Source organism: Eufriesea mexicana, unplaced genomic scaffold (genome assembly GCF_001483705.2).
Source record: "Eufriesea mexicana isolate 0111107269 unplaced genomic scaffold, ASM148370v2 scaffold100, whole genome shotgun sequence".
In the NCBI taxonomy this organism is placed as follows: Eukaryota; Metazoa; Arthropoda; class Insecta; order Hymenoptera; family Apidae; genus Eufriesea; species Eufriesea mexicana.
In genome coordinates, this window is record NW_016908280.1 from 112,092 (window position 1) to 128,265 (window position 16,174).

Here is a 16,174-nt window from a genome sequence, read left to right on the forward strand (position 1 = left end):
AAACGTCGTTCCAGGTTAACACTAGAACTACCAATCCAGTCAAAATTTTTTTCTTTTTACGTGGGGGAAATCTTCCAAAGATACCCGACATCCCTAGAGGAGGGGGCGAGGTTATGTGGGATTTCTACCCACTAAAACCCCCAAGATGGCCACCCTACCGCGATATTGGAGCGCCCTGGACTTCGCGGCGAAGTCAAAATGACTGGTCCCAGAATTTTCATTTTTGCAATCACCGAACACATACACCTGTTTTAAGAATAAAATTGGTATCAATTGAAATAACTGTAATCAATATATTCACTCATATTCATCGTACCGCTGAAATTACTACAATCTGTGCACGTTATAGTTAGGTACCCATTGAAGATCGGTAGGTCTAGTCTCAACGCTGCACCAGGATTCGGATACCAGAATTATCCGAAGCCTACCACTTCGGTTTCACCGCGATATCTGCACCTTCTAGTTCAGTCCCACCAACAACGAGTCTAAAATTTTCAGTGGGACTTAGATCGGTAGAGCTCTCGCAGTGAGACCTCGGCCTCGGACGAGCTAATCTTCTTGTCTGATCGTCAAGATGGAATTAAGGAAGGAGCAAAGGAGCCTTTAAAAAACGACAGTCCGGGACAGTGCGCAAAGCAAGAAGGATCGTGTTCGCCACGCCTTGGCGAGCAGTTTCGCGCGGCCATAAACAATAAGCTCGCGAGGCGATCGGCGGAGCAGGATTGCAAGGTGAATGGATGTGACACCGGAGGAGGAGAGTTGGCAAATGCTGCCAAAGGTGTCGGCCGGCATTCCACGCGTTCCTGCCACCTGCAACGTTCGCCGCGATTTGCTCCACCTGTCTTTGCTGCATTGCACCAGAACGCAACGACGCCGACCCATAATCGACGATCTCTCACGGGTTTACGACTTTCCGGCCCATACGGGCTGACTTTGTTCGCGGAAAACGCGAAATTTTCAGAAACATTCTTAACTCCGTGCTCGTTGTTGGAAAAGCGGCGTCTGTGCACGAGATGGGGGGTTTTCTTTGGAAATTAAGAATCAATCCGCAGGATCAAGCTAAAACCCTCTAACATGAGAGTTTCAATCCTTTTAATGCCCCGACGATGATATATCATTGTTTATTACACTTGGGAAAAGTGCCAACAATGATATTTCGTTGCATATGCGATGGCGCCTTATTCTTCGCACTGCGAGAAAGCTCTATCTCAAAATAAATTTATGAAACGTTATAAACGGTCCAATTTCATTGCAAAAGAATTTAAAAAAATATTTCGGTTTAACTTTTTGTTATATTCTATGCTGATATAAGGTAGAAACTCAACAGGGGGTAGTTTCTTGGAACCGTAATCGCAATTTGTTTATATTGGTTTTATTATTAAAAATGACTGAAAATATAATACTTATACTTCATACTACGTGGCCTACGTAAAACTGTGATCAAACGATGATTATTCTTATGTACAAATATTGTTTGTAGAAGAGAAACTTGTTTCTATGTTTTTCACTTTGTCTTATATTGATGTTATTCGTATGATTTTCAATAAATATTGAAATACAATTGGCATTAGATTATTGTTCCTTTCTTTCGTAAAAACACTGCATTTTTGAATATTAAATATTTTTAGATTGGTTTTTATCAGCTTTTCCTAAACCTTAGTAGATTCGCTAAATTCGACAGATTATCTTCGCATAGGCACCCCTTTTTCGCTCGGCACTAAAAGGGTTAAGGGATATTTAGTATTCCGAGGTAGAGAGTACTTTGTAGAATAGCTTTTCCAGTATTTAGTATACTAAAATGTAGATTTCAAGGTATTTAGTATACTAAAATGTAGATTTCAAGGTATTTAGTATTCTAAAGAATAGGTCTTCAGGTATTTAGTATTCCGTGGAGAATTGTCAAGAATATTTAGTGTATTCCAAGGAATAGATTTCCGGATATTTAATACCCTAAAAAGACAATTTGGGGCATTTAGTATCCCAAAACACTTAGTATTCTTCAGGAATAAATCTTGGAATATTTATCATCCGGAAAAACAAAATTGAATATACCGAAATATAAATTTTAGGATACTTAGTATTCTAAGGATTAGGTCTTTAGGTATTTAATACCCTAATGATGGAGAATTGTTAAAAATTTTTAATGTATTCCAAAGAATAGATTTTTGAATATTTAATGCCCCGAAAAGAAAATTTTGAACATTTAGTATCCCAAAACATTTAGTATCCTATAGGAATAAATCTTGGAATATTTATCATCAGGAGGAATAAAATTGAATATTCTAAAATGTAGACTCAGAGTACCCCATGTCCCAAAGAATGCATCTTCGAGTATTTAATTCTCGGAGGAACGGATTCTAAAATATGCAGTAACCCGAAGAGTAGATTTTCAAGAATTCAGTATTCCACGGAGTAAAATACCGGGACATTTACAAATGAAATTCTGGTAACACGCATAAGAGCACATGAAAGAAGGACTAAGAAAGTTTAAGGTTAAGAGCGTGTGTCGTCGTATTAGGAAGAAGTTGTGAGCAAAAGTTTGAATAGCGAACAATTCTGATCGATGGCCATTGTGTCGACGATAAAATCGAGGTTTCGTGTCAACTCGCTTCGCGTAACGCTTCGGGACACTGTCAGCTTCCATTTCACAGGTGGCAAACTGTAAAACTGGCAACCGAATTCTCCATCTGGTGTCTATCAACTCGGAAACCCGAATTTAATATTTATACCAACGCTTCCTCGCCGTCCTTTTTCATCGTTCCTCTCGAGGGTGCTCGGGGTCAATTGCTCGTCCCTGGTCCTCGATTAATTAGTTAGAAAAACGAAATTTATTACAGAAATAGTTTTCGCTTCTCGAGATACGGACATCGTGCCACGAAATCCAGAGGGACGAAATATATTCAATTATTCCGGCAGGAATAACTATTTGTTCCATGTGAAAAAATACCAGCGGTACAATTCGTATTCGTTGCTGCAAATTGAGTCAACTTTGAACTTTCAATGCGGATAAATTCGCCGGAATGCAAAGAAACCCACACTGCCGTGTTCCAATTAACCAGCCCGAATAAAACCATAAACACGGGATGCGCTTGCAATCCCCATATAATCAAAAGTTAATTAACTCTCATGTAATATGTCGTGTCATCGTCTTGACGTGGATTACGGTGAAAAGACAATAAGGACTAGCGAAGACCAAACGCGAATTAGCACGGTACGGTGTGCACGCGTTCTAAAATGGCGCACGATTAACGCAAACACGCGTAACCGCGAGTCAAGATGGCGAGGCGTGGCGAGCAAAAAGCTGATCCTCGACGAAATTCTAATTCCTCTCGAGCAGCTCCGCGAGAACAAACGAAATTGCATGAATTAACATCCAAGGGAACAAGCACGAACGCTCGAAACTCTCCAAAAGGACGACACATTCGTCCGCGGTCCTCGAAGACAAACGGGGAGTCTGCGAGAGGGTGCGCAAGGGCGTAGTCGCGGCGATTTCCGGCGAATTCGCGACCTGGCCAATTACTCGATAGCACCGGTGGCAAGAAAATACCATAGAAACGAAATTCTACGGGAGATTTCGTAGCATTCGGTGCCACTTTATTTCGCGCTAAGAGGTTTATAAAAGCCCTCTCTCCCTCTCCTGCGGACACACGAGGTGAAGGCTCTAGCCGCGGTTTCCTGCGCGATAAATTCGAGTTTATGAACACCTTCGTATACGCGCGTACTGGCGACCTATAAAGGGTGTATTCACGTTTTCAAAGAGCGTGTGTGCCCGTCATAAATACCCGGTCGAACCGGTATTCGGATTACGCGGGCCGAGATGCGGCCGCGATGCTTCGAAATTTATGAAAAGCGTATTGAGTTCCTAAAGGGTTCTTAATGGCCGTTTTACCCTTGTGCGACACGACTGCTAGACCATCCTATCATCGTTCTAGTTTTTCTCGTTTCCATTTTCTTTTCCCTTCTTCGTTTATTTTTCTATTTATTTTTATCTCTTCGCTTCTTCTCTCTTTTCCATTCTTGGTTGACTTCATTCGTAACAGGAAGCTGGCGAAAATACGTTTCGCTCGAGGATAAAAGACACGCGAACGCGAAGCCCACGTCGCGGAATTCAACGTGAACCGGAAATTAGCGGTTGATCGTCGCGAGAAGGTGTTCCATAGCTTTCTAGCTTTAAGATGATCGTTGAAAAATGATAGGCTTTCGGAGAAACTGCTGGAGATTTCATCGAGGTAAACCTCGTCATTGGAATACATGAATATTTAACCGAACCCTCGTCCACGGAGACGAGGATTCGCTGCTCGAGCATCTTCGAAGGATGTCGAAGTATCGCGTGTAACTCGCCTTCGATACGCTTCGATTTCACGAGCCAAGCTTAGAGTCCGGCTTGAAATGAATAGAGCTCGCCTCTGTTGCACTCGAACAATGATCCACGTCACCTGCGCGATTGAATAATGCAGGGTGTAACCGGATAAGGAGTTCGCAAACCTCGAATACCATTTCGATTAGCTGACACTTAATAACCTTCTCAATCCACCAATAAATAAAGAAAGAAAGAAAGAAACGAATCTGTGAACACGGCCTGTAATTTGCAAGGGTAATTAAATAACGATATAAACGCAGCTAGGACCCGGATCCTTGGCCCCAGAACCGCGATAATATCCTGGTACATATAGCCATTCAGATCTGAAATAGCAGACTGAGAGGGGTTGCGAAAGGAAGCATGGGGTAGGAAACACACTCGGTCGAGTTGTTCTCAGGACAAAGGAGATAATCGAGTGATCTCGAGTGGACACGTGCCCGAGTAGAGACAGAGGGATGCGCGGAAAACACGCGAGAAGTATACGCGTTTGCAAGGAGAACTCGCGCGACAGAGTCGAACCTGGGGGGTTGCAGCGAGGACGAGGGTGGGAATATCCACTGACAGGAACGTTCGAATCTCTCCGTCGTTCTTCGATGACTAGGTTCAAGGTTCGAAGCTAACACGCGTAGATAGCAGCAATTACGATGGAAGAATCGGGATGGAAGAAAATCGACGGTATCTTTTCTCTAATCCCGGGATCGGAGCCGGAATCCATCTTCTTTTTCCAGGGGAAAGACGTAAGGAACGAAGGCACGGGAATATCGGAAGAAATAAAATTATCGACACATCCGTAACATCCACTTGGCGACGACCCTATTTCGACGCGACGAATCGGAGCGAATCGTAATTCGAAATAATTTCGAGGGGAAATAAAACATGGAAGCAGGGGGTGGCAACGAAAGGACGCGCGGCCCGTCACGAAACTCCAGCAGACCCGATAAAATATGCAGCACTCGATATCTATTATTACTATTACGTTCTCGTGACGGTGGCGCTGTTCGTGTCATAAAGTATGAACGAACGCAACAAGAGAAATAACTATCGCGACCGGAGGGGTAAGTAGTAATTTATGAGGAACAATAGGTCGTGAAAAAGAGCGGGTGCAACCGGTACGCTCGTTTACCTTCGCGCCACTAGGTCACACGGTATTCTCTCACCGCGCCGGTCGATACGCGGAATTCTTTTCCATTACGCCACGCGATAATCGATTTTCTCTCCGATGGAAAGCGCCCGATGTGTACCTATAAACCGCATCCACCAAGAAACAGAGAGAAAGCGGCAGACAGAGAGAGATTGCGGTTCGCGACAAGGCTGCGGCTCGATTATTGAAATTACAAAACGGGAGTAGCACGATCCGCAATAACGTGGCTTTAATGAACGTCGTTTCGTAGCATGCTCGTGAAGGCTGACTTCTGCTGCCCGTCTTCGCTTATAATGGAACACCTGTACACGTGGCTCTGGCACCAGTCGAATTCGCCAGTCTTTCATTTCGTTGTAATTAGTTTTGATTGCACGCCGGATTTTTCATTACGCGAATTTCTTCGCTTCTCGTTTTTCTAATCTGACTAATCGACGGAAAATTTCTACTTACGTGTATAAAAGGGAGTTGATTCATTTATTTGGAATATTCGTTGAGTTATTAAATAATTATCGTAATATTTAAGGACTGGGATTATTACGCGAAGTTTTCCAAGCGAGTTTCGAGTACCGGTACTGACGGCACAGAAAAATTCCGGAGAAATTCTGGGTCACTCGTTCTAACACCAACCTAATTACCAACTATCGCTATCCTTACCCCAAATCAATTCTTACCTATTCTTTACCCCTCTGATTCGCCTTAACCTAATTTTATATTAATCATCGACACTTCCAGATCTCAAAATCAAATGCAGGGCCCGGCAAAAAGATCGAGATAGCAAGAACTTAGTATACACAAGGGCTGGCTTCTCTACTAAATATTCCAATGTAACTTTTCCTCCTGAACTTAATATTCTATCAAAACGTTTGCTTTCCTTTGGCTACGGACGTGTTGAGACGGCGGAGGAAGAATCTCGAAATTTTTCCACCCCTTTTATATCTCAGTTGATTATCAAGGGTTGAACTTCCAACCTCTGTCCCCGATACTCAAAAAAAATTCCAAGAAGAATCGAAAAATAATTAACGAGAAAAATGACGAGTGCAAGAGGGGGGGGGGGGAGGAAAGCTTTGTCGTGGCAACGGTTATCGAATCAATCCTGATCGACCCCGAGTACGGTTGCGATAAATAAATAATCGACGTAATTCATTTGACATAATAATGGAGAAATTCCTTCGAGGACGCAGAACAAAGTTGTCGTTTCCGGTTTGCTCGATCGATTCCGCTGTGCATCATCTCGTGGTCGCCGACACCCACCGTTAAAATTGCCTCGCAATCGACAACCGTGCGGAAAAACGCGCGAGCCGTGCATTCACCCCTTTCGAAACGAGACTGCAAACAAACGATCGCGTGCAGAAATTACGATCGAGGATTGATCGTGTAAAAACATCGACGAAAACGAAGGTTAATTTATACAAACTGGCCCGCCAAAAAGAACGGGAAAAATCGCTCGAATAAACAAGCTAGTGAATCGACAAATACGCTGCTCTGCCAAATACAGTGAAATACGGACTTCTTCTAATTAGAGACCTTTTACGAGAATAGTTCAACCGAGTACGTTCCAGCCAGTATATTGTATGAATAAACAGAAGCAAAATTCGTATCAGCATAATTAACTGAATCGTAGATACCTATATATCTTCGCGTACAGATATGATCGTTAAAGAATCAGCATGATTCTACACGATACGGATAATTAATTGGAAGAAAAAATATTTTTACACGGAATATTTCGAGCTTTGAATATCTTGCGAATTTTTATATTCGAGGAATATCGCCATTTCCATTGGTTCTTGAAAATCAGCCTTTATTAATGCACGGATGGAGAGAACATTGATATTTTACTCGCAATGTATGCAAAAATAAAGTTCGAATATTATTTCGATATTTAAATATCGTTTTATTTACTAACTTTGTTAACACGAACTATTAGTTATACTACACAAATTACTTTTTTGAAATTTAAAAATGCAAAAATTGTCTACCAATTGTAACCTAAAATGTAGGAAGGAAACTCAACGGTGTCCGTACTGCACGGCTTTAACCTAACCCTACGCCAATGAAATATTTATTGTTACGTTTCCAATAATAAATGGTACCGAAAAAAGTTAGAAACGGATTACTCCATGTAGCATTCTGCCGCATTCCCATGAACGGAATCGCAGTATTTCCTCGCGACCCGCCGTACGTGGAAAACGCCGCGTTGTTCACGAGGTAACGAGGGGGAACAACGGCGAAAAAACGCAATTATCGCGAAAGCGAGGCGTTATTGGTAAGTGGTTCAACAGTTTCTCACGGAGGGAAGCCAACGCGACGCGTGTTCTCCACTCGTGCGCTAGCGAGTCGAAAAATGGCAATGCGGATTGTAAAAGAGAAAAGATAAGAGGGTCAAGTGTCGGTGGTGGTGCATACAGCAACGGCGCAGCAGCGTATAGAGTTATAACGTTATAGCAATGGCAAAATTGGGGCAGCGCCGTTGAAAACGCCGCTTCATAAATTTAAAGTGCGCGCGATATTAAGCTCTCGCGCGCAACAAAATGAACCCTTCGACCGAGGCTCAAGAACAACGCTAACTGGCCGGCCGCAGAAAGATAAACGCACACGTGCATTCTGTTCCTGACCTTGTTTTCGAATTCCTTGCAGTTCTGGATATTAAGCGATAGTTGTACAACACGAAATGATTCTGTGAACCGATGTGCCTTGGAGTGTTTGCACGTCGAAAACAAGGTCAGAGATGCAAGCGTCAAATACAAGGCCGGAATGGCACGAGTTTATTCGAACGCGTAGAAAAATCAAATATGGCGTTCTAAATGCATCGCTAATGTCGGCTCTGTCGATAAAGATACACCTTGCATGGAATGTTCCGTGGTACGTGTACTCAAATGTGAAAGTAAAAAATAGCCTTGTATAAATACGTCCATTTGACCTTATACGGTATAAATAATTACGATATAATTATTCGTAAACTTCATACTGCAATCACACCACATGATTACACGTGAAATAGAAAAGACTAAGTAACAAGCACAAATTTACATATGTTTTTCGTTGCCTTTGTCACCTGACTCTCTGCATTGCAGTCGAAAGTTTACTTAAGGCTAGTTGTACTCCAAAATTTACATGTACTAAAAAGCATATGGTGTACACACCATGGAGACACTAGGCACGATGTAAAGTATACGTGCGAGGAAATACGTATATTTATATACTCGTGTATGCGTGTGCAATAATAATTTTCAATCACGGTGTTTACGTAGGATAGAGCGAACGTATGGAAAGCGAGCACACCATCATTCCGAAGAAAATAAACAATTGCACCGATAACTTGCATTAGAGCACCAGTTACGTGAAAGTAAAAGTGCCTGCATTGCGTGCTCTCCAACCACTTAATGAACCACGGCTATAAACGTGTATTTTATAGAGGCTGCTAAAGATGGTTGCCACGTATTATATTTCGTTATTAGCAAAAAAGAAACAATTTACCTTCATCACATCTTCGATACCGTGTATTTATCCATGCACTTCGAAAAATTAAAAGGTTTCACACTCATTTGGTGGATAACGGTTCAAAAATGACTATAAGATATACCTGGACCGCGAGATGAATACAAAAACAACGCATTATTTTATCCCGCAATGGCTTTACGATGCATATAACCTTCGAGACTCACTTTACACGAATCGTATCCTTGGCGACACGAACTGGCAAATACGATCGACCCTTTCGAACTGTCCGTTACATCTTACGACTAACTTCGCGAAAAACATAACCAACTAGGAATAAACCATATTCGATGTTCATCTTATCGATAGATGCCTGACAGCCAATCGACGCGTTCCAATAAGAATCGCTTTACCGCGTCTTGAGATCCGCCAATTCGAACAAAGCATTTCATGTAAACAGCATGCAACGCGGTCTCAAAGAAACCAATTCGTAGTCATGCTTTTTCTTATCGAATTATTACTCGGAAACAAGAGCGAGTACCGGTGCTTTTCAACCCGGCATATTAATACGCTTGTCAGAGCTTCACTGGTTCGAAAACGCGACGTGACATATCGGCTAGCCGGTGGTGATCGTATGCGACAAGCGACAAAGGCAACGTCGTATAATTGTAAACAGAATAGAATGGACTTACCTCTTCGGCAAACTCGAAATCTCCATCAAATTTTCGCTTGCACCTCGCCTCGGTGACTAGAACCAAGAGCACCGTGGCCACCAACATCCAGGGAAATCGCATGGTTCTTATTCCCGCGGAAGAACACCGTCCACCGTGAACTGACGAAACGAGACGCCGTGTGAATTCCCGTAAACACGTGCACCGTGACCCGATTCGACGAGTACGAACAAAGGATTTTCACGAACGATGATGACAGTAGAACAGTGAAAAGGCGCGCACGTAAACTCCGACACGTTCGTATTCCCGTATTCCGCAAGGCGGAAGCGTTCAGTTCGACGGTCGAACGAGTTGTGACTGCGCGAACCGAGTCGAGGCGACGCCGCACTACCACAGACGCGTAGCCGCCCATTGGTCGGATTCCGGCAAATAGGGGGAGGGACGGTGGGGGCTGCGGGCGGTTCCTATATAAACCGGACTACCCTTCTCTCTCTGTTCCTTTTCCATGGGCTACGTCTGCCTCGACGAGTCTCCGGTAGCAGGATTCGCGCGAGCGCGTGGTATACTGCGCCAGTCAATACCTCCACCTGCTCTCGGTTCACCTAGCCGGTGTTGCCAGTGAGTTGACGAGAAAAAAGGGCGCGGGGAATTCGGCAGGAGGGCACCAAGAAGGAATCCAGTCTCACATCGGATAGTTGGCCAGAAAGCGGACCAACCTGGCAAGATTCGTTCTTTTTGTACCACTTCTTTTTTCATATGTACTTTCTTCCCGAGTCCGCATCAGATTAGAGGTTCTTTGACGGATAATTCTAAACTTCCAAATTTTGTTCACCCGTCACATTTTTACTTCACGTCTTATTACGTTCAACGACTTTTCAGTGTAAGAATCTTAAGAATTTTATTGCCATATTCCGAAAGTTAGGCATAATAGAGTGATAGAAAAATTAGAGGTATTGCGCAATATAACGTGAAGTTGGGCACACACTTACACCTTCACACAAATGTAGAAGTTTCGTAATACATAATCCGGATGAAAATGAATCTCGTTGTATCTTTATTCCTAGTTTATTGGTGTCAAATTGTCTGTTATAAAAAATTCAATATGGAATTTATAAATGTCGGTAATTATTTAAAAACCGTGTTGACTGACTATAAATTATTACATTTATCTGTCAAACTGATTAAAAAATGGCGGGAACAGATCGAAAGAGTAAGGACAAAAAATCGAGTAGCACTTTGAGGAAATGTAACGAATTTCTAAAACGACTCAAGCTCGACACCATAAAATTAAATTATTATCGTTTTCCAGCTTCTAAGAAGAGTTAATATTATCGCGATGAGCATGGCGAGATCCTGACGTAATATTTACGTGCATCTACAATATGTTGCTGCTCTTACAGGAGTTATGTCCAAGATTTTAGTTACGCAGGATACAAGTGACAGGTACTTTCTAACATTTCTTTAAGTTTCGTCCTTTCTTTGAAGGTACTTAGAGACATAAAAGCAGGCCTGTATTTCGAGTGGAAAGTTGTCATGGCAATTTGTCTTACTATTTTCTTGCCGCACAACCTGTACTGTATCTTAACCCCCTCCTCTGCCACCAGAGCTATTTTCCTCGGGTGGAAGTGCACGGACACTTCCCGTGGGAGTAGAAACCAGGAAGACAACGTCGCACAGACATCTCGTCTACAAAATAGATCGCATCACCGGGAAAGACAAAGGAGAAGACGTTACGAAGCCAACGCAGAGAAGCGGTCGCTACTTCATATTTGTTAAATATTGCCTCTTCTGCTTTGCAGCTGTCTTATAACGTTATCCGTTAACCGCAAATTGATAAAGCGAAATCTCGAGTTCAGAATGCGTACTTGATTAGTCTCTGCTCTAAGAAAAGTTAATGAAATAGGTTTTTCTTTTTTATTAAAATGTACAAAAATCAAAATACTTCTTAATTATTGTACAAAATTGAGAAAAAAATTCATACTTATTATCAATAAACACAGTTTATAGTAATTCAATTTTGTACCATTTTTAATATTCGCAGCGGTTCGCTTTTTTTTTTTCAGATCAGACTTTGATTCTCTTGGAAATTTACTGTACCGAAGGGTCGATTCGTCTCTCTGGTCCGGTTACATGTGTGTTCTACAGTACGATGTATATACCTCGTGGCTCATATGTTTAAGCACACTATGAAGCAGACACGAATGTCTCCTCGGAGACCACTTCCTGCGGAATGTTGTGGCTAAACACGCACCTACGACGGGATTACAAAGTATAAATGAGCTTTTCTTTACAATCAAGTTCGCACTTGTAGTATTATTAGGTACATCGACAATCTACCTAATTTCGGATCAGCTGATGCATCATCGATTTTCCAATTTCTTTAAATTCATGTTTTGTGATAACCATGTAAATATTTACGATATTGATTTCTTCATTTATTTCTTTTTTTTACAAGTATAACGTTTTAAGTTATTATATTGTACTTCAAATGTAAATATTTCAAAAATTGGAGATAGGAATACAGGATTTAAGATTTTTAATAGAATCTGCAGAACTTAAATCGCAAACTAATTTATTGTAGTACATTGTATTCATAATATAACAAATTATGAAAAAGAAAATTAATTTATTTGCTTAAAAAAAGAAAATCATCTAAGAAAATTTATACCCTACTTCTAACCATCTGTTGGAAGTTGTGTTACAACCTTTGACAAGAGTATGTTTAGTTCCTACTGCCCATTACGTCATGTACGTACAGTACAGTAACAAGAACATTTTGATACATGTGAGACGTTCTCAGAAAACTCTGTACAAACTTTCAAATTCAATAATTACAAATATATTAAAATAAATAAGACACACAGGTGATCTGTAATCATTTACTGCCCATAAGTGTTGCTTGTTTCGGTACTGCAAGCACATGCTATAGTATTTAAGTACTATCTATAACTATCGAATGTATCAAAACTTATGATGAATGTGGGAGTAATACACGGTATTCCGTTACGTGCCAAAAAACAAGCAAGTCTGTGCAGACATCAACAGATGCATTGATGTGAGAATATTTCTTTACTCTCACTTAAGATGCACGTAATGCCATTTATCGACTGAAATCAGATATCAAAACGTTTTAATAACAATTATTTAATATCAGCATTTACCATGCATATAACAAACAACAGTACAAATAGAATAAATTAGTAGTGAATCTTTTTAAGGATTAATATCTTGCGTGCATTTACAATTTATGCTGTAGTGCTTGAATGAAGTGAAATTTATTAACTGCAAGTAAATCATAGTTGTATATTATTTAAATCTGATTAAGCAATTAATAAATAAACGAACGAATGTCTGTGACTTACCAATAGGATCCATTGCCTGTGCATCCTGTAATTCTGGAGCCTTTTCTAATATTTCTTCAACAGCTTCTATAGTAGTTTTAAATGGACTGCCTACCACAGTTGTGTTAGTGCTACAAACATATTGTTTTTGTAAATTAGTTTCAAATAAACCACTTTTTTTGATTGAAATATCTAGGAAATTTACAAACCATGCAATTCCTCCTGCAGGAGCTTCTCGTTTAATGAGGTTTTGCCAGTGCTGATGAACTTCATCCACTATATGTAAAGCAAAGTCTCTTGACTTTGCTTCCCCATTAAACGCAAATTGATTTTCTGATTTACCATCTGGTATTTTATAAATCTTAAACCATTCAATAGTAGCCTTCATTAATCCTGGATAATGCTTCTCAATATCAGATACATCTGTAAAAAATATCATGAATTTTGAAATAAATATAAGTATAATTAATCAAGACAAGAGGCTACTGAAAATGAACTTTACCATTCATTTGCTCTGCCAAAGGGTCATTGACATCAATAACAATAATTTTCCAATCAGTTTCACCTAAAATCACCACAGATATGACAATATATTTAAAGAAATAATTTCTAACTATTCATTCAATATTACATACCTTCATCAATGAGTGCAACACAACCCAAAATTTTTACTTTTAAGACTTCTCCTCTTTTTGCAACCTAATGATAAACATTTTATTAAATACAAAGTAAAATTCATCATTCTATTTTTAATAAAAGTTCCTCACTCTGTAACCTATTTCAAGTACATCGATAGGATCATTGTCCCCTTTGCAACCGGTAGCTTCATCTAGAACTTCAGGATTTTCCCAAGTCTGGTTAAAAAAATATATATATATATGAATATTTCATATTATCAGATATTTTATAAATTTATCTAAAGTACAGTTTATTTTCTAATAAAGAGAAAGAAGTTAATAGAAAATATATAAAATTAATAGGAAAAACATTAAACATTGTAGAATAGATGATAGCAGAAGAGATAGCAATACCCTTGAACTAAGACTAAGAGTTTACATAAGCTCTGATAAAACATTCTTCATACACTTTACTGTAATATACATGAATGGAAAAAATATGTGTGTATGCGCGCGCGCACGTGTGTGCGTCTCTCTTTTTCTCTCTCTCTCTCCCTCTCCCTCACCCTCTCTCTCTCTCTCTGTCACTATACCATACAATCATTCATTTTCTTCAATGAATTAGTGCCAATAAAATTTATATCATTTTATAAGCACAAAATGATGTTACAAAAGAAGAAATACATCATCCTTTGTTATCACATTGTAATTATCAATTCCTTTATATTGTAATTACTTATATCAACTTGATAATATGCTAATAGAGGCTTTATCAGGTGATTAAAGTACCTGTGGTAATGCACCATAGTTCCATATATACCCATGATGAGGGAAACAATTGGCAACATATCTCAATTTGCCCTTTTTAACATCTTGTTTAATAGGATTCAATGTTTCTTTAAGATTGATCTCCATCTTTGCATTTGTCCATCTTGGTATCTCAACAACCATATTCACAATTTTATTAGCTTCATCAGCATAAAGTGGAATGTCATGCATGGGTGAAATTGGGCCAACATCATTTCCTATAAAACATATAATACATAATTTAGATAAAAAGATATATTTTTTCATAACTCTAATTTCCTATATATAAAAGCATAAAAAGATTACTATTCGAAAAAATATCCGAAAAAACTCAGTAAAATCGAAAAAAAATGTTAATAATGCGAATAAAATGATTTGAAAATTAATTAATTCCAAGAGTGATTTGGAAATTAATCGATCTGATTTCAGAATTGTAATAAAAAAAACTAATAATAAATATTGAATTAATAGAACAGGATGAAGCTGAAATACTTCATAGGAAAAAAAAAAACGAACGTCATGAAAAAGAAACTGAAAACAAAATTTTTCAATGATAAAATTGACATCTCCATCATTGACAATAACTACGATATTGATTAAAATAACAATAGTACTAACAAAAATAGAAATGAACTTTGAACATATGCGAGAAATAGAATACTAGATTTTTTGCCAATGAAAGGCTCAAAATCCTTTCACCAAACCATACGTCTCGATAAAATACGAAAAACTCGTAATATGTAAACTCGTTTCTAGATAAATGGAAAAATCTTAAATTATTAAAAACATGAATATATTTGCTAAAACATTAGGCTTTTCATACACTATGACAAAAAAGACGTGTAGAAAAACTAATATATACAAGGCTCAAATATTCATGACTCAGTATATAAAAAATATAATGCTAATTCTCAAGCTGAAAATAATACAAAGGTGACGTTACGCAAATCGCGAAGTCGTATAATAATACGTTCAGAAATTTAAATACAATGCTAGACTCCATCATTTAAAGAATCAAATTGTACGAAAGTTATTGTTCAATTTTAAGGTTATGTCATTGCATACTTACTGAAATATAGTCGGTAATCAGTGCTGTTTAGAGCACCCCTCTCGACAGCTGTGTATGACATTTTCCTCGAGTAATTCTTAAACACAGAACACGGTCGTGATCTAATAACAGTACCGGTCGATCCTAATCTCAGCGATGTAGCCAACTTATTTAAACCTTGGCAACGTAACACGTGCAACGTTATCAACGACATCCTGACATCTAACGACAAGATTATGTAGTAAAATTTCCAGGAGAATAATAAAGTTACGATACCGCAATATCGACCATGAGAATGCTTTCTTATCTCATCTGTGTTATTACCAACTGAAATTTACGAAGATTCCTTCATTTTAGTTTATGCAGATTATCAACAAATATCGACTCATAGATATGAAATAGAATAGTCATAACATTCCATAAAGTTCTATATCACATGTATTCAAATATTGATTTTAAATAAGCAAAAGTTTTGTGTATCATTTGCAATTTAGAACTTTAATTTTTCAATGTATTTCATATCTATTGTGATTATTCTTAATGGATGACTAATGTATTATTCACTAATTAAATATGTATTTATTCTTTTTGTTAAAAAATAGTACAATTATTTTAATACAATTAATACAAATAAAATTAACGATATTAATTTAAGATTTTAAATATTTGCAATAAATTTGAAATATTCTTTATAATGTTACTTTATACTCAATTAGTAATATTGAAAATGGTACTAAATAGCAAAGGAACT

General features: G+C 38.8%; 2 protein-coding genes across 3 annotated transcripts; one reads left to right on the forward strand and one right to left on the reverse strand.

Moving 5' to 3' along the window:
- Nucleotides 1-10,937: 10,937 nt before the first annotated feature.
- LOC108554911 (uncharacterized) lies at nucleotides 10,938-11,800 on the forward strand. Its single transcript, XM_017910328.1, has 3 exons — nucleotides 10,938-11,053; nucleotides 11,215-11,364; nucleotides 11,674-11,800. Exons 1-3 carry the CDS (start codon nucleotides 11,016-11,018, stop codon nucleotides 11,798-11,800), a joined length of 315 nt encoding a protein of 104 aa, XP_017765817.1. The 5' UTR covers nucleotides 10,938-11,015.
- Nucleotides 11,801-12,251: 451 nt separating this feature from the next.
- On the reverse strand, nucleotides 12,252-15,680 carry Nurf-38 (Inorganic pyrophosphatase Nurf-38). 2 transcript variants are annotated; one of them, XM_017910370.1, is made up of 8 exons: nucleotides 15,445-15,678; nucleotides 14,358-14,593; nucleotides 13,719-13,805; nucleotides 13,587-13,650; nucleotides 13,454-13,516; nucleotides 13,161-13,374; nucleotides 12,973-13,082; nucleotides 12,252-12,717 (listed from the first exon to the last, which is right to left on the reverse strand). In XM_017910370.1, exons 1-8 carry the CDS (start codon nucleotides 15,635-15,637, stop codon nucleotides 12,686-12,688), a joined length of 999 nt encoding a protein of 332 aa, XP_017765859.1. In that variant the 5' UTR covers nucleotides 15,638-15,678; the 3' UTR covers nucleotides 12,252-12,685. The 2 variants fall into 2 exon arrangements, with proteins under 2 accessions (XP_017765859.1, XP_017765858.1); XM_017910369.1 differs by lacking the exon at nucleotides 12,252-12,717 and adding an exon at nucleotides 12,725-12,892 and having other exon boundaries at nucleotides 15,445-15,680.
- Nucleotides 15,681-16,174: the final 494 nt, after the last annotated feature.